The sequence below is a fragment of the Aspergillus aculeatus genome (assembly GCF_001890905.1).
Source record: "Aspergillus aculeatus ATCC 16872 unplaced genomic scaffold ASPACscaffold_10, whole genome shotgun sequence".
Taxonomy (NCBI): domain Eukaryota; kingdom Fungi; phylum Ascomycota; class Eurotiomycetes; order Eurotiales; family Aspergillaceae; genus Aspergillus; species Aspergillus aculeatus.
In genome coordinates this window covers 1,059,917-1,077,775 of record NW_017962985.1, presented here as the reverse complement: position 1 = coordinate 1,077,775, position 17,859 = coordinate 1,059,917, and the positions used below count along the sequence as shown (strand labels likewise).

Genomic DNA, 17,859 nt, shown 5'->3' with positions numbered 1-17,859 from the left:
TAAGATGATAGCTTGGTCTATCTCCTGATCTAACTCAAGTCTCACTTTGAGCTCGTAAAGTACAACCAAAAGCGCTTTGTAATGAAACCATTTTTTGGGAGCCTCATAGACCTGTCCAGTCTGACATATGAGGAGTTTGGACTCAGCGAAGAAGCCTTGAATCAACTCAAATAAATTGAATAGTATGTAATGTTAAAGAAATCCTCTGCTTTGTGCGCATTCCCTCAGTTTACACTAAATAATAAGAGGCAATATCCATGATAAACGCTTATTGACTCGGACCACTTCCTGCAATACCGAGAACACTTTCTATTAAATCCAAGCAGTAATACATCGGCCCTACCTCATGTTACGGAAGCAAGAGTTATGTATCATACGAGCAAGCGGAGAAGATCTGGTAGGCATTGATACTGGTGTCTCAAACATATGAACGAACTAATATCCTAACACACATTCTTAAACGCTGTTCTCTATTGTTCTCAGATACATCATTGTAATTCGGGCAAGACGAACAGCAGGTGGGGATCTTAAATAAAAATTCGGCTAGAAACTCAGAAGTTTGTTTATTTCTCTACTGCAGAATAATCCCTTCGACCATGCTTGCTTATTAAGATCATTACTTATAATAAACAAACTACAGTATATTATAATATACGCATATCGAACTCGTTAAGCAGAGCAAGTTCTATCCCGTATAGATACTAATCCGGTGTCTGGAGCAGTAAGTCAGAAAGAGCTCTAGAATTACCGGAGTGATTGTTTGTAGCTGCGCCATTTTCTTCGCATGGTTCTCGGAAGTAGGCATCTTAAGATTGGATTGTAGTCAGAAGATTCAGATTGCTGATTCACTGCAACTAGCAATCCACCATTTTGAACGCATTTAAATTCAGGCTCATCATTGTAGACAAGCTATGAGAGGGGAAGCTTTTGTACTTCGACTTCTATTATTACCAAATTGTAAATGCTTTCTCCTTCGGAACTAAACTTAGAAGAAACGTGCAACCCGAGAGGATAATCCTGAATTAAAACACGTTTCCAATACCCAGGCTTGTGTTCCTCAAACATAAGCGGCGCAATATTTTGCCAGCTCCGTGCCAGGATTGGCCTAGCATCTTCCAGCCTGGCTGCGCTACAGCAAGCCACCCTAGATAGAACAAAGCACTACATCTATTCGAAAGTCGATGGGTATGTTTCACTCATAAATGTACAAGAATCAAGCGAGTCTAGCTTGTGTGGACTACCTATGAAAAGAGTAACCTTTCACTATAAGCCACAAGGGCAAAACCGCCAGCAAGGATATGAAACCTCTAAGCTACCATCCATCTCCAAGACACTCAGTCACTCAGCTAGATGCAAGTCCTTTGCCAAGTCCGGCTGCATCAACTCCTGGTTGAACTCCTCCGACGCAGGCAACTCCAGATGCACATGCGTGTTAACCGCGGCCTTCAACTCGACATTCTCAGCCTCAAACTCCAAGACATGACCACCAGCCTGGCGGTCTGCAGACAGGAAATGCAGATGAAAGCCGGCGACGCAGATCCCGTTCGTGTACGGCGGGGAATAGAACCCGAACAGCGTGCCGGCGACATTTTCGTACGTCTTGACGACCTGGCGCTTAGACAGTTCGAGCAACGGCTCCCGTGGGCGGATCTGCGGGCCACCAATGCGGTACACGATCTTCTTGAACGTGGCGTCCACGCGGACGGCGATAAAGTTGTTCTGATTGGCGGGGAAGAATGGATGCAGGGCTTTCTCTAGGGTGTCCATGCGCAACGTGTCCAGGGGCCTGGTCAGCGTGGGCTGGAAGTCCGTGGCGACGATCATTGGAAGATGGTCTGTGGACGCCAGCCGGTGTAGTTGATTGTCTGGGGTGAAGTGATAGGCCTCGCCGTCTACAATGACGATCTCGCCATTCAGGCCGCAGACGGTGCCAAGGCCGTGGTTGCATCTGGAGAGGACATTGGAGACGGTCGCTCCGTCGGAGGAGAAGCCCTGCATCAGGGCGCTGAAGACGCCATATTGATAGATGTGATTCATTTTGTGACGAGATTGGGATTGTATGTAATGTGGTAATGAATGTGTCGGGTTCCGGTGACAGGATGATGATGCTCGCGCGGGGTTGTGTGCGCACTAACCCGTTTAAGGAACCCGATACCGGTTGCCCGGGGATCCCATTATACTCAAATGCGGCTCTTAAAGCCGAAGAGGCTGGTCCACTCCGTGCTCATAATTCCTTGGTGTAGTAGATTTATACTCCATATTTTTTGGCCAAGTCCTATCTGGCTAGGCTAGGAGACAGAATGCGCAGTTTCCACAGTAAGAATCATATCAGCTGCTGTGTCTGCCGCATCACTTACAATGCCAGCAAACCGTATGACCGCCGCACTGGCCACAAGCATTGCGGTCAACCCGCAATCGGTCTGCGATCTCTGTTCTATTGCAGGTCTGAGGGCCAGGGCTTCGAAGGTCATGTGCAGATCCCCCCGGCTGAAGGATCCGGATTATCCTGCTAGAGTCACCTTCCGTAACTGATTCTCAAATAAATCTTCTGGTCCTAAGAAGAAAAAAAAAGTCCCCATGTCTTGAAGATATACGGTAAGTTTAGTATCAAATGCAGGGCTCAAGAGTGTGGTGTAACATGGAACCTCCAACTAGCTGAATTAACAGGGCTAGTACACAAATAGTTCGTAGAGTATCTCAGTGTCGTTGAGACCACTTCCTAGTTCGAACGCATCATTCAGCATGAACCTATTGTAGAGGATACCGGACGAACTTAGGTCTCTTCTTGGAGATGATGCTTGTAAAGTGTTTATGTGCTATAGGATGGAAAGGAATGGAGGCGGCGGGTGGGGTAGAACTTACTGAGTACTTCCCAAGTTCCCATGCATCTTTAGCGCATGAAGACGGGCAGCAATGGTGCTCCCAGCCTCCCAGCCTCCCACAGAAAATCAGTCGTAGGGCTGGCTCACCTGGTCCACTGCAGCCCGGCTGTACGTCACATGGCACGTGCTCTGCAACACTTCAAGGTTCAAACGATTTGTCTCAAGCCTATTTTAGGATAGAGTTCGATGCAGAAGTGTTGTCGTCATTTAGTTCTAGATGTTCTATCAGTATTGCTCTTGCTCCTGCGTACCCGCTAGGTGGCTAAAGATCCTTCAATGAATGAGCGGTGAGTCACCTCGTTTCATCTAATCATCGTAACCCGTGGTGCCTGAATATGAAAATTTTGCATCTGGTCGGAAAAAGTCGCGTTGAAGATATTGCACGCAGAGTTTGCATGTCCAGCTTCGTTGAGGTTGCCGCATCAGGGTCCAATGGTTTCGTGCCTTATGGCTAAAGTACGGGAAGTCCCGGACTGGCCCAGTACGTAGAAAGATGAGGGAAAAAGAAAACCGAGCCATCTCCGAATCTCCGAGATATTCCCGTGCGCCGAGTGAAAACCGAAGCGCTTACTTGCCATCTATGAAATATCTGACGATGCCCATGGGTTGGATATATAAGCGTAGCTCAGCCTTATCTTTCTTTCCTGTAAAATAAGCAGTTCAGTCTCTTTCTGTCAATTTGTGTCTTTGTCGTGCAAATTGCTTTGCTCAAAATGAGTGCCAGATCGTCTTTAGAGGTCAAACTCCTGGAGAAACCACGACATGTCTCCACAAGAACAAGGAGCAACATCAAGTCTCGCTTACGAGAACAATGGGAGCTATGGAAGGTCGGGCTAGCTGCGAAAGAGCACTGGGACGACGACTATAATTTTCCGCCGGGTCGATATTATGGCCAGAGCCACCCATAGATGTGAGTGAGTACTTGCCAGTTTGTTGGCCTAGGTCACTAACATGTATTGCTATCAGTCATACCTACCATTGAACCTCATGCAAACTACCACAACTCGGACCAACCAAGGCAAAGCGAACGATTCCACGAACACAAGTCCAGAAGAGCCACACAACCTTCTCGACACGGCACCAAGGGATCTTATGAACCGACGACATCTTCTTCCACATTTCAAAGCCATCAGTCATTTTTTCGGTCATTCCCTGTTTAACATCGCACCATAGACAAGCATCAGCACGGCGTTCGCTTGGACTTTATGTCGCCAAGACCGCGCAGGAATATGTCTCCACCGTATAGATTAGCGGGAAACAATTGCGCTACACGAATATGTAATGTTTGATTCACATACCTGAGAATCAGGACCTGTCTATGATTTTTAGTGTGATAGATCTCTATTATCTTCATCTTCTCCACTCAATGAAAGATTTACGCCGCTCCAGCTCCGGTAACGTTTGTTTTTGCGTTTTATCAGAAGCTTTGGTAAAGAGATTATCTTCTTGTCGCCCGGGTCGTCATGAATATGTAGCGATCTAGGTTCTGAGCCGAGTTCCCACATGAGCGACGAAATCTCCCTAGTCGAGACGACATAAACCGACACGCAGGCATGTAAAGAAGTCTTGGGCATCACGCTGTCCTGGCTCGCCATAGTTAAGCGACATTTTAAATCCAGGAAGTGAACATAAGAAGATCTATTCGAGCATAGAGTTGCTTGCAGGATTACTAATCGAGCACAACCCTCCCGATAACTTCCAAAACCGGTTAGACCCTCTTCTCCGTTGACCTTCCTTTTTCGGCATGGCCACATCCACGCCGGCGCCCTTATTTCTATAGTTACTCACGTAGTTGCGTTATAAAAGAGAGAACCCTCCTTGTCGAGAAGACGCAATAAATGTGAGTCCTTGCTTTGTGCAGTAAGAAAAATGTCTGGCTACTCCACAATGCCAGACAAACCGCCGGGTGAGGGGCCCGGGGGGATGTCTTCCTCTCCTGCCCAACTATCGCCTGATATGCACCGTCCACAGCCATCGTCACCGCCACTGGATGCAGCTACGATAGAGAGGTTAGGGAGAGAACGACCTCCCGCCTTCTCAAGCATCTGGTCTGAGTTGGCCTTTTGCTTTTCCATCATTATGTGTCAAGTCCTGGCAGTACGACCGTGCCCCGATGTCCGTCGCATAGCTTCTGAGATGTCTGACATGTAGTCAATATAGGAATACTACATTTCCGGCTCCAATGTCCTTCTTCCAACGCTCCTTGACGAGCTAGATATCTCCTCAGCACTGTCAATCTGGCCGTCCACCGCTCTCTCCCTCGCGGTGACTTCTACCCTCCTCATCTATGGCCGCCTCGCGGACATGTACGGCGGGTTCATTATGTACTTTGGGGGAATGGTGTGGCTGACCATCACCTCCCTCATTGCCGGACTCTCTCGAAACTGGATGATGTTGTTTGTGTTTCGTGGTCTGCAGGGCTGGGCTTAGCTTCCTTCCTTCCCTCCAGCATCATGATTCTCGGAAAGGTCTATCGCCCTGGGCCGCGCAAGAACCTTGTCTTCAGTGTTTATGGCGCCTGCGCAGCGCTGGGTTTCTTCGCTGGGATTTTCTTCTCGGGTCTGGCAGGCAGCTTCCTCACTTGGCGCTGGTACTTCTATATCGGCTCGATACTGTCTGCCATCACGGCTCTTTCGTCGTTCTTCTCCATCCCAAATGATTATTCCGCCACGAGAGCGTCATCAAAGGCTTCAATGGACTGGATCGGGGCCTTATTGCTTATTCCCGGGGTTGTACTATTTGTCTTTGCGATCGCGGATAGCGCGCACGCGCCGCAGCAGTGGCGAACACCGTACATCCTCGTCTGTCTCATCCTAGGCGCTGTCATCTTAGGTGCCTTCGTCTACGTGGAGGGCTGGGTGGCCGATAAGCCTTTGCTGCCCGGAGATTTGTTTTCCGTCAAGTACATGAAGCCGATCGTGATCTGTCTACTGCTCATGTACGGCAGCCTGGGAATTTTCCTTCTCTATGCTGCTCTCTAGTATGCCCTCACCCCACCCAGCCCCAACTTCCATCCCTTATCTCTTATTCACGCATCTGCTAACGCTCCGTACCAATAGCATGGAAGGTATAATGGGCGCAACCCCACTCCAAGTCGTCGCCTGGACGACCCCCATGGCCGTGGGCGGCCTGATAATCTCGATAGTCGGGGGCCACATCCTCCATAGTTTGAGCGGAACTCTTCTCATGATACTTTCAGGCCTGGGCTACTTAGGCTCAGGCCTTCTCTTTGCGGTGATCCCCAGGGGAGGCAACTACTGGGCTTTCGTGTTTCCGGCCATGATCTGCGGGACGATCGGCATTGACATCAGCTTCAATGTGACCAATATCTACATCACGACGAATATGCCCGGGGAGCGCCAGGGGCTGGCGGGGGCGTTGATCAACTGCACCCTGCACATGGGCATCGCCGTCATGTTAGCCTTCGCGGACCTCATCCAAGTCTACACGGAGCAGTACCTGGACACAAAAGAGAGCTACCAGGCTATCTTTTGGTTCCAGGTTGGGCTGTCAGGGTTAGCATTGATCTTGATCGCGCTGTTCGTCAGGATTGAGCGCGCCAAGAGTGACCTGACGGTTGATGAGAAGCGGAGGTTGCAGATGGAGCAGGAGGGTATTTTAGAGGATCCTTAATCTCGTTGACTGATCATGTATCGTCCCTGTATATAATGATTCGATAAAGCATTTCGACAACAAATCTCTGGCAGGGCGGTGAGGAACAAAGGATTTACTGGGATAGAGATAGAAAATGACAGAGACTAGACCACGCAAGAAATGCACAATAACGAACGGTAGTCTAATATCTCAATGCACGTAATTTAGTCTCATAAAGGGATGCGTTGCGGCAGCTTTGTCCTTCCATTCTAGCCCTAATTGGAAGGACTATGTACTATTTCCTCCGACGAATTCAGCCAAGCCCCAACTTCACAAAGTTCTCTTTGTAGGCAAAGAACGATAGGTGGCAGATCCCTTTGCAATATTCCTTCTCCAATGTAATTATCATTTGAAGAAATGCAATCGCCGTCGGATAGTCGCAGATCTACTCCGTTACAGTGTAGGGCGAAGGTTGAGAGCAGAAATGAGAGAAATGCGAGAGGAAAGCTTTCTTGCAAGCAGCGGTACGTAACCTTCTGACTGATTAGGTACAACATGTGTAGCTCGCGAGTACATCCGATGCCAGGGCTACTAGAGCTACGAGTCAAGTTACCCATCGCTCGTGTGATGGGTATCATGCTGCTTGTTGTCTTCGGCTAAGATTAACCTGATCCTCACTGTGCTTAAAATATGAGGGCAATCTTATTTGGCAGTTGAGTCACATAAACTCGATACAAATTATGCAGAATAGGATAGAGCTCCTTTCATGGAATCTTGTTCCGACCGTTGAATAAAGTAGAGACGGAGACGGAGCTCAAGTGGGAGCGAAGCGGGTCGAGTCTAGCAGATGTTCTGAAATTCCAGAGGGTCATGAGCAACAATGTGACCTGTGCCATGACTAATCTTGTCCCTGTCGCATCAGTGGCTGGATGCTTCGTCTCACATCGGGAAAAATGGAAATGACTGTAGTTAGTTAACTTAGGAAGTCTGCTTAGTCAATATCCAACTGCAGTTTGATAACATCTCATCAATACTCGTGAAATAAAGATTGCATTCTGCGTACAAGAGTAATTTGCAGTTTGATGACTAATATTCAACTTTCAAGGCTACTGTCACTACTGTCATTAGACCATTTCTGCTATAAGGAAGATCCAGGGCCGGGTGAGCAGATATACAAGAGCTTTTGATTATCCGCACGCATGGCTTTCCGGGAAACTGTTCGAGATCATCACTTACTGGAATATTATCAATGATGGCCCCGATCGGCATCGATAGTATAGACGCTCTGCTTGTAGATCGACCAATTGTCTCATTGACACATACAATGTAGATGTAAAGCATGGCATTTAAGTGGCCGAAATCCCTCAACATGCAGCAAAACACCCGCGTACTCTCTTTGTCATCGCTGAACCTCCTTTTTTCCGTCACCACTTTCAGGTACCCTACCGACATGAAGCTTCCTACTTCCGCTCTATTCATTGCCGCGCTTTTGGCCGCTGCTGTCGCGGTGTCCGCTCAAAATGACTCGCCAACATTGGAGCAGGGGAAACCTGCGGTAAGCAAGTCATCACAACCATCACACAACTGGCTAGGCTGACAAGGGTGCTTTAAGAAGGGGCAAGCAGTAGGTCCTTTCCCACGGCTTGCTGGATCACGGTCAATGAACTCGGCCATGCAGCGAGACATTGTTGTGGACAGTCGTCACACGAGAAGCAAACGCCATAACGGGGATTGCAATGGACTAGCAGATGACGCTCAAGAAGAGAGTATATGTTATATCGATGCAGAGCTCGACGAAGCGTTGCAAATCAGAATGTAGAGGCAGAAACACAGTGTTGGCAGAATGCGCTTCAGGATTGTTCGGACAACGTAGCTGATAACGCTAACGATGTCGACGCCTGCTACCAACGATATGCTTTTATCTGAGGTAGCTTGAGATAGGACGTATTAACATGTCAAGCCATTTACAGACCCAGGTTTTGGATTCTAGATGCTGCGGCTGAGCAAGCAGGTTGTGAGCACCCTGGCTGCCCTAGGGTGAGGTGCAAAGCCTCGAGGAAGAGAGAATGCCGCGATTGTGGATCAGTTGGGGTTTTTGGTAAGATATGTGCTTGGAGAACTATTGTTCTGCATGTGAATGAGTAAACTATCATGCATATCTAGAGGTTTCATCTCACCAGCAGATTAATCCAGTAGCCATTTGTATTCCAGCGTCTATCAGCATTATGAGTGTATCTTCGGGCTGGCAAATGTGAGTGGTGTGGATACTCAGCTTACTGCTACAAAATGAAGGAGAGCAGCCGCTGAAGCGAGAAAGCTGCTGGATGCTATTGAGAGTTTGCATCTGGATTGACTTCTCACGGCGCGAGAGCATTGTGGATCACAATTATCTGTCCTCTCGGTAGTCGGGTGCCATCCGAGAAATCTTACCCCGCATCCATGATTCGGATTGAGGATCCGACAACCCGAGATTGTGCAACCATGCGTCGATATAAGTAACTTGTTTTTCACCTCCCTTCTTCGGAACTTCTTGCACTTCCCAGTCATATACACAGCTCCAAATAATGTCCAGCCCAACAATGCAAGTTGCCCCCGAGCTCTACCCAATTCCCCCTACCAAACACTCTCCCAACTCCCCCTTTCCCGTTATCGTGTATCGCGGCGCCCTTCTTGATCGTACTCCAACCGGTGCCTCGGAAGCCATAGAGCTATCTGAATGGGCCCACGGTGGTCATTGGAAAATTGGTCGCGAGAAGGTCGCCACCACACCTCATTATCACGGCACGACCCACGAAGCCTACACCGTTCTCCAGGGAAGTGGGACCTATCTTCTCGGTCGATCACCGTTGGACCCCGAGACAGATGAGAAGGGGAACCCTGTGGGCGTGAAGTTTGTCGCGAAAGCAGGTGATGTCTTTGTCTTTCCAGTACATAGTTCCAATACACTCTATTGAAGAAAACTTATGTCTCACGATGAGGTGAACTACAGGCTGGAGTCACGCACTACGTGACTGAGACGGAGGACGAGTATGAAATTCTCGGGTTCTATTCCTTGGTGAGAGGCAGATTAGCTCCTATTCCCCTGCTGCAGACTGATCAGTGGCAGAACAAGCGAAACTCCAGGGAGAGCCCGTATGATATGGAGTATGCCTTAGACTCGGTTGAGAAGACCGATGAAAAGCGGCAGATGTGCAGGCAAGTGCCTGTTCCGGCCCACGATCCGATCTACGGTACGGAAGGGATTCCGAGGATCTGGCGAGAGGAGTGAGAGCATGCTGACCATATATTTCAATTATTCAATTTAACACAACAATTCGCACTGAGATCATGTCTCTCAGGAGCATTCGCTAGTGCATGTCTTCTCTTCCTAGTAAAAAGTTCATGTTCGTGAAGTGGGACCTAGGCATTAAACTTTCAGCACCCTGCGATCCCTAATTACAAGGAGAGCGGGTTCGACCAGTTGTAAGACAATATGGAATCAAACACGAGATTACAAAGTTAACAACAGAATGAGAAAGACCTTGATGCAGGCAGCTCAGAGCTGTGGAATGAGGGTCAAGCGGTAGAGGTTCGTATTCGAGCTGGATCTGAAACAATTGCGGGGGCCGAAGGATTAGTGATGCGCCCTATTTTACCCAACTACTAAGCATCATTTTCTCTTCTAGGCATTAGCGTCAGGGTCCAAAGTGAACTGTGCCGTGCTCTCAGGAGATGAAACATACATGACATTATTGCTGATTTTGTCTCACAATGTGGCTTTTCGAGCGGGTATATAAGACTGGGCACATCACAAGACGAACAAATTTCGTCTTCCTCAGAATCACAATAGTATACATCCGAGAACCACAAACATGTTATCCACATTGGTGATTCTTGGCCTCAGTGCCGTCACCAACGCGCACGTCGCCGCCTGGGCGAGAGGAATGTACTGTCTGAACGGCACCTCCGGCACCGACGACCCCAACACCAACACGGCCGTCAACCCCCTATATATGCTCGATCAGTCCGACTGGTGGTTCCAGCACGACCGTAGCTGCGACAGCTTTCCTCCCGCAGACGGCGATTTTCTCGAGCTTCCTGCCAACGGGCAATTCACCGTGGAGCTGGCGCACAACCGCGCGCAGACGACGCTCTCGTACAATGGCCAATACGCGGGCGAGTGGCCCGACGGCAATGACCACCCTGAAGACTGGTCGGGTCCCGGAAGCCCGCCTGACTGCATCCAGGATGACGGGGCGATGCACACGCAGAACCAATCCATGGCTGCAGGAACGGCGTTCGCGATCAGCTATCAGAGCGACTTGACCCAGGTGACGATGGAGAACCTTGTCGTCTTTAGTGTTTTGGAGCAGTAAGTGTTCAGTTGGACTTTGAGAAGGCAAGTGACTAATATGCTTGATGAAGCACCCCGTGGAAGAGACTGGCTACGTACGACGTGCCGGATCTCCCTGCCTGCCCGCCTGCTGGCTGCACCTGCGCTTGGCTTTGGGTAAGATCCACATACATACACACTTACCTTCGTCAGACAAGTCGATTGATGATTAGTTATAGGTTCCAAATGGTTGCGGACAACCTAACATGTGAGATACACAGACCCTATCTCGTGGGCCAAGGACTAATGTGTTAAGGTACATGCACGGTTTCAAATGCACCGTGACGGGAGCCAGCTCGATCAAGTCTCTTGCTGCGGCACAAGCTCCGGTCTACTGCGGCGATGACTCATCAAAATGTGTCAAGGGCGCCAAGCAGATGATCGCATGGAACCGTCAGTACTCGATCCGTTGCGTTGCTGCCTCATTGCTGACAAGGGTTATACAGAACAATCCGGTAACAATGTGGAAACCCCCAGTGGGGTCAGTCCGGCCTACAGTAGCGTCTTAGGGTGGGAGAATGGTATGATCATTCCTCGCGCCTACGACACATTTTACTGACCACGAACCACGCGCAGGTGCCCAAAATGATATCTTCAACTGAACAGTCGAGATTCCGGATGATGACTCCCACTTAGGTTTGATTTGAGGCCTCCGGTATTATGTTACCATCAACAATTGATTGTTATGGATTGTGGCGTTCTGGATTCTACTGTAGCATACACTTTCTATGCGAGGACATGTGTTCTCATGGACTCTGTTGTATTCCTTCGCAGAAATTGTATAAAGACAAAGATCTCCGTGTTGGCTGCCAACAGTCTGGTTAGAGCAGGGTGGTTGTATTGAGTAGGTTCCTGGGTCACAGAGCCCCTCGAGCCACGGAGAGAATATGAAACCAGATTTTGCGGTCGGGAACTCCTCGCGGATCGCCTTGGATGCACGACTCCGTGATACTAGTCAGACATGGTCTATGAAAGGCACCTCAAAAATGGCGTGGTGCTCGAAACTCACTGCTAAACACGCAAGGTCCTGTTCAAGTGGTAGCTTTCCATCTGCCTGAGTTCGCTGTTAGGGACTCCCCTGCTGTCGATGGGCTCTCTAACATGTGATTTCCAGAGCGGCAGAGCTACCTTGTAGCTTATCTAGCTCAAGGCGACAGGCCTGCAATTGGCATGTCTGCCAATACGATATGCTCAGTGTTCGCGGCATTGACGTAAGGTATCATGGCTTCTTTCAGCCAGAAGGATCGGTCGCAAATCAGATTGTTAGACAGTAGCAGGAAGCCCTAAGCTAATTGGCTTGAATACAGCAGCTCGTCTACAACTATGGTTTCGTAGCACCTAAATGATCGTTGATGCCTTACAGGCAGGCAAATGGATGACAGAACTCCTTGGCATCAGACAAGATCAAATGTGACGGAATCTCTCATCCTTGATTGGGCGATAAGCCTCGCGGGTCGTGGAAATAAGCTCCAATATCCGTGGCTACTCGATTGGTCGGGCAGAATCACTCGTCGACGTCACGGGGATGAGTCTTCCAGTACTCATCCAACTCTTTGTCGCTCAAACTGGGGACAGCATCGTAATGAGTGAGTGGGGCTAGAGGGATGCCCAACTCCTCGAATTTCGCAAGGCGTTTCTTGGTCAGCTCGTGGGTCTTGTTGACACTGTACACCTTGACGCGGTGCGCGGAAGACGTAACGTGCAACCCCCAGTTCCAGGTCTGACGGATTCCAATCGGTTCAGTGTTGAGGGCGTTGTCCCATGTCCTCACGACCAGCTCGATCCATCCTTCTACATCGCAGGGAATATCGATCTCCCATGTCCGCCACGTCCATTTGCCCTTCTTGCTTAGCCGCTCCTCCGGGACCGCGTACCAAGTAAAACCACCGTCTGCTGAGAGCTCGACGCGCTCTGGCCAGCGTCCACCGCCACTGTAGGCCCATCCCTTGCATGCGATCGACCCGTTGTGAAAGATAACTTGGTGCTGCCAGGGTGACATGATCGCCGAGCTGACAGGCATCTCCTGGATCTGGATCCCGTCAATGGGGCGCTGGTTGTACTTGCCAACCTGTTGATTGAAATAGAGGTATTCACGGCTTTGAACTGGAGCAATCGAAGCATTTTCAATTGCCTTGATTCTATAAAGCCATTTGACGGACCTAGCCCCGATATATCCGGCAACCATGACGCGCAAGGGGTACCCGTGGATTTTGGGGAGTGGCTCTCCATTCATCTCCCAGGCGAGCATGACCTCATTGGCCTTGACCTTAGACCACGGCACGCTGACCACGTAGTTCATCGCCTCCAAGTCCTTGACGTACGTCTCCGCGCCGTATAGTTCGAGATGCTTGGCGCCGTCGATCAACCCTCCGCAATCCTTGATGACCTTCTTCAGGCTGATACCGACATATCGAGCTGTTCCAATGGCTCCTTCAGCCCACGGTGCTTGGGGCACCTCATCGCCTTGACCAGGATATAGAGTTATCTGTTCGATTCGACGAGTTCCGGAGCATTGCATGGTGATAGTCTTCTCCATGCGCGGGAACCGAGCTTCGTCCATCAATTCGTCCAGGGTGTACGTCTTCGGGTTCTTGACTAGCCCGTCTAGCTTTAGCTCGAACTTATCCTTATCAATCAGCGGAATACCGCCGTGATTGCGCACAAAGTGCAAAGGATTCGGGGTAATTGGCTTCGACGTCACCAACCGCTTCGGCGGCTCTCCGTTGTACGGGAACTGCAATAAATGCAGCATGTCGGGATGCTTCTCTTTCAGGACCGTTTCCCACGAGTCATCGGCCACGCTTGTCAGCTCGCCGCCGATAGCAGCATGCCAGGCTTTGAAGTCGTCTCCCGACAGGACGGGGTTGGTGCCGGGGATCTGTCCAAATTGGTAGTCCGGACAATCCGGAAAGGTCTGAGACTTGAGGATCTCATGCGCCTTGGCCTTCTTCTCGGGGTGATCCTCCCATTCCACATATCTGGCAGTGAATCAGCTGCGTGATCGAGGTGGGTAAGGAAGGAGACATACCCAACCCAGCCCTCTCGTTCCCGAGCAAACACTTTATCGCGATTCCCAACCGCCTTAATCGCCTCCTTTTCTTGCTTGATCTTGGCCGGCGGACGAGGATATATGTGGATAGTCTCTTTGCCAGTCTGGTCGAGGATAGGCAGCTTGTGGCCTGCCATGCCCTGCTCAATCATCCACTCATCGGGGCGATTCTTGGTATCTGATTTCTGGCTAATTTCCATTTTGAAGGTGTGCTTGCGCAATTGAGAGCCAGTTCGACGTGCTCAGGTTGTCTAGTCGTAGGGCTGAGTGTGGGTTGAGGAGGTGTGTTGTCTCTTTATCTGCTCGCAACGAAGGAGGGGCAAGTCGATCGGTCGGATTCGGGAATTGGTGATTGTCCGATGACGTCTCCGAATCGCGTCCAGGTGGCTGTCACATCGGATAAGGCGGAGTCAACCACATTAACTTCTCGTATTTTTCCCCGACCGGACTTCCTGGGCTGGCTTGCAGGAGTTGAGAGAGGACAAAGCCAAATACCTAATGCATATTCCATTCGTTTGCACAGGACACCAGTCCCAACACGGCATCTTCAGAGCGCTCCATGCATTTTGCTACCATACGATGGCCTGCGAATGTCTCAAATGATAGCCTATTAGATCCTAGTTTCAAATGATAGGGCAACGCACCTCGTGTCGGACACCGCCACGTCATACGAGTGCGCCGTGGTTGTATCGCTCCACAATCCCACCAACCATTCCAGCTCGATTACTCTGCTAAGAGGTGAGGAACAGTGGCCGTCAACTTACAAGATCTGCCATAGAACGGACGTCGAAGGGAAGTGGGGGGAGATCATCCTGAGCTCCACTTGGCACAAAACTCATCCGGGAATTCCAAGCCTAGACCCTGTTTCGCATTCGCCCAGGAATGTCAACACCAAACCTGCAACATACTGAAGATATGAGCTCATAGAAACTTTGTCGCATTGTCTCTGCCGCTGATAATGTTTCAAATAGCTTCTTTGAGGCAGTGGCAATCTTTATCTCGGTGCCAGAACCCTTGTGGAGCTATTATGCGCTGATGCGACCGTAGAAGTTAGCCCTCTTGAGAGCCTGAGGCAGTGCACGTCGAAGGTCCATCTCGCACAGTGGTCGCTGCCACTTCAGTTGTTCTTATCGTTGTACAGCCTCTTTTACTCAGTTGTTCAGAAATCTTTGCCTCGTCCAGGTCCCTGATATGTGCACAATCTAGTCGAGGCTTTCGACTGGAGGAAGAAAATTGCCAGACGTGCAGCCTGAACACGAGGTACTCCGAGTATATGCCGGGCTCAGGGGAGTACCGGATGAATGCATGTGCACACTACCCTCTCGATTCCTTACTCCGTATTAATGGTTGCAGTTCTTATCGGGCACAATACTCCTTTCCATTAATGGTTAAGACTATATGGAAGCTGCGGAGCGCCGGCAGCGTACCGCAATGTATTCCACCCACAGGGGGCTTCAACCGAAGAACCCTCATTTCGTCATAGACTTTGCGTTTTCTCCACCACAGACTTTGGATACGGCGATAAGAAAACCACAAGTACCCGGATGGTGCATCTAGTGAAACAAATACATCCGAAAAAAGCAAGAAGAAATTTAGTATACCTTGGCGAGGTAGCGTGGTGAAACATCGGAAATCAGCTGCAGTTTCTGGCAGCAGACCCCGACTCCTAAACAGGTATGAAGACCGGCATTTTTGCATTGCTGACTCATAAAGGTTCTTTATGCAAAATCGTTACTTTTGTGCGAACGTGTAAATCGTTCATTAATCTATCCCGAATTAATTAATGTACTGTACATCTTTACCATCTTGAATTTAGGCAGTCACTCCACTCGGTGATCCCCAATTTACAGATAAAACTCTACTTGGACTTCAAATTGAACTTCAGAAGAATTTTTGATCGAATAGCAAGCTGTGAATAAAGTAATAGAAAGAAAAGGTGCCGGATCTAGCCCAGCGTCGAAGAAAAGTTGAAAGAAGATACACAGAGCATGGGCTTGGCGAGAGTTAGTCAGCGGCGGAAAGCGAAGTGGGTCATGTGCCTTAAGAGAATACCGCCTTTGCTCCATGAGTTTTCGCAAAGCGTCAGCTGTTTAGACGTGACCAACACCGGCATTGGCCATGGTCCAGGCGGCAATGTTGGTAGGTGCCTTGGCAGGGGCGATGTTCTTGCCCTGGAACTTGCTAAGGATGCTGGTGTCGGAGCCGCTCATGGAGCCGGAGGATCCGAAAGCGTTAAGCTGGCAAGAACGGCCAAGGTAGGACTGGCAGAGCTTGTTGGTGTTGGCGTCGGGGGAGCTGAACAGGGCGCCCTGGTAGGGGGACTCAACCACGGTGTCGACGTTCTGGAAAACGTTACCCTCAGCTAGGACATAGCCACCCTGGCCAATCTCGAAAGCGTGGCCCTCAATGTTGTGGAAGAGGTTGTTAACCTATCGAAGTTCTTAGTGGGGTTCCGGTTTCCGTAGCTTCGCGGATACTTACGGCGTGAAGAAGGGTATTGCTCTGAACCTTGGGCATACGACCGGACAAGTAGTAGAAGTAGTTGCCCATCATCGTGATCATGTCGTTAGAACCATCCAGATAGATTCCCCAGTAGTGGTGACCGTTACAAGTCGCGGAGTAGTCGGAACGACCATCGATCAGGTTGTAAGAGATGGTGACGCGGTTATCGGCCTGGGTACCGAGGACAATGTGCTGACGAGCGATGCGGGCAGTAGTAACATGATCAATCCAGACGAGATCAGCGTTGTTAAGGGTGATAGCATCACCACCCCAAACGTACTTAGGGTTGATATCAGTGATAGCGATGTTCCTGGTCCGGGTCAATGGGAAATCAATACAAATGCCCTGGTTGGTTGACTCACTGGATGATGATGTTCTTGGCACCGCTGACCATACGGATACCCTTTCCTTTGATACCTCCAGCAGAGCCCTTACCGACAAGACTCTTGTTCGAGTTGACGGTAATACCGAGGACACCGGCCTTGTCACTGCACCACCCAGTCAACACTCGACCCCCCAACGCATACAACGAGTCCAATAGACTTACTAAGTGATGGAAGAGACCTTGGGAGCGTTGGGCTCGTAGTTGTTGCACCAGTTGTCCTTGTTAATGGCCTGCTGACAGCTAGACCCTGTACCCCAAGGACTGCAGCCGCTGGTGGTCTCGGTACCCTCAGTTCCGGTGAAGTCAAAGCTGCATTCAGACCGTTGGTTAGTCTTGTTGCTTAACTACATTCTTGAGGAATGTGAATGACTTACATCTTGTCGAGGACAATGACACGGGGCTGGCTGTCGCCCAAGTACGAGACCAGCTCGTCATTGGTCTTGGGGTAGACCTCAGCGGCGCTACCACCACCGGTCACACCCTTAGCAAAACCCTGGGCGGCACCAACGACACCAGCGTTGACGCTATTCGCGAAGACAGCCGCGGCGGCGGCGAAAAGAGTTGTGTACTTCATGATAAGCAGATGAAAAGAGTGCAAAAGAAAAAGAATGAATGAATGAGGAGAAACAAGAAAAAAGAGAGTGGTTTGATGGTTGGGATAAGCAAGACGAGTTCCTATCTTATATAGAAAACCCTGGGTATTTTGGTGGAGTTGGGAGAAACCCCCTGTCTGCAGCTGAGACAGGCTTACCCAATTCACAAAGGGACTGGAGCCAGGCACCGAACGTTGGACCCGTTCGCCCATTGCAGCAGAGTAGAACCGGAGGTCCATCTGCAATGGGACATGCTCCACCCTGAGCAGATTCGGGGTTCTTGGCAGCACCCACACAGGCCAATTGTTTGGTCAGGAACAGGATACTATGCCCGTTCCACCGGAGTTCAATCCTTTCTAGAAAAAATCCCTTGGCAGGTACGGTTCTATAGCATCGATAGCATGAACGAAGATGGATCCATTGAATGAGGCTTTTCCTTTGCCCCACTCGCAATTTCATGGCACCCCATGATAAGAGGTCAA

The 17,859-nt window shown here is 49.8% G+C and overlaps 6 protein-coding genes across 6 annotated transcripts; 3 read left to right on the top strand and 3 right to left on the bottom strand.

Moving 5' to 3' along the window:
- Positions 1-1,086: 1,086 nt before the first annotated feature.
- On the bottom strand, positions 1,087-1,837 carry ASPACDRAFT_79685 (acetolactate decarboxylase). Its single transcript, XM_020205473.1, has one exon. The coding sequence runs from the start codon at positions 1,822-1,824 to the stop codon at positions 1,339-1,341; it is 486 nt and encodes a 161-aa protein (XP_020055256.1). The 5' UTR covers positions 1,825-1,837; the 3' UTR covers positions 1,087-1,338.
- A 2,914-nt stretch (positions 1,838-4,751) lies between these two features.
- Positions 4,752-6,673, top strand: ASPACDRAFT_1881671 (putative MFS multidrug transporter; the record flags this gene model as incomplete). The annotated part of the gene is made up of 5 exons (XM_020198247.1): positions 4,752-4,788; positions 4,879-4,979; positions 5,043-5,278; positions 5,332-5,862; positions 5,942-6,673. 5 exons carry the CDS (start codon positions 4,752-4,754, stop codon positions 6,513-6,515), a joined length of 1,479 nt encoding a protein of 492 aa, XP_020055255.1. The 3' UTR covers positions 6,516-6,673.
- Positions 6,674-9,055: 2,382 nt separating this feature from the next.
- Positions 9,056-9,744, top strand: ASPACDRAFT_44543 (cupin domain-containing protein; the record flags this gene model as incomplete). Its single annotated transcript, XM_020201435.1, has 3 exons — positions 9,056-9,403; positions 9,466-9,531; positions 9,583-9,744. The coding sequence occupies 3 exons, from the start codon at positions 9,056-9,058 to the stop codon at positions 9,742-9,744; spliced, it is 576 nt and encodes a 191-aa protein (XP_020055254.1).
- Positions 9,745-10,327: 583 nt separating this feature from the next.
- ASPACDRAFT_44542 (lignocellulolytic auxiliary activity family 14 protein) lies at positions 10,328-11,450 on the top strand (the record flags this gene model as incomplete). The annotated part of the gene is made up of 6 exons (XM_020201434.1): positions 10,328-10,827; positions 10,881-10,965; positions 11,028-11,056; positions 11,105-11,241; positions 11,295-11,369; positions 11,425-11,450. The coding sequence occupies 6 exons, from the start codon at positions 10,328-10,330 to the stop codon at positions 11,448-11,450; spliced, it is 852 nt and encodes a 283-aa protein (XP_020055253.1).
- A 902-nt stretch (positions 11,451-12,352) lies between these two features.
- On the bottom strand, positions 12,353-14,097 carry ASPACDRAFT_61605 (sulfite oxidase; the record flags this gene model as incomplete). Its single annotated transcript, XM_020203674.1, has 2 exons — positions 12,353-13,826; positions 13,877-14,097. 2 exons carry the CDS (start codon positions 14,095-14,097, stop codon positions 12,353-12,355), a joined length of 1,695 nt encoding a protein of 564 aa, XP_020055252.1.
- A 1,890-nt stretch (positions 14,098-15,987) lies between these two features.
- On the bottom strand, positions 15,988-17,358 carry ASPACDRAFT_30400 (polysaccharide lyase family 1 protein; the record flags this gene model as incomplete). Its single annotated transcript, XM_020199722.1, has 5 exons — positions 15,988-16,326; positions 16,379-16,709; positions 16,762-16,887; positions 16,947-17,093; positions 17,159-17,358. 5 exons carry the CDS (start codon positions 17,356-17,358, stop codon positions 15,988-15,990), a joined length of 1,143 nt encoding a protein of 380 aa, XP_020055251.1.
- Between the last annotated feature and the right edge of the window lie 501 nt (positions 17,359-17,859).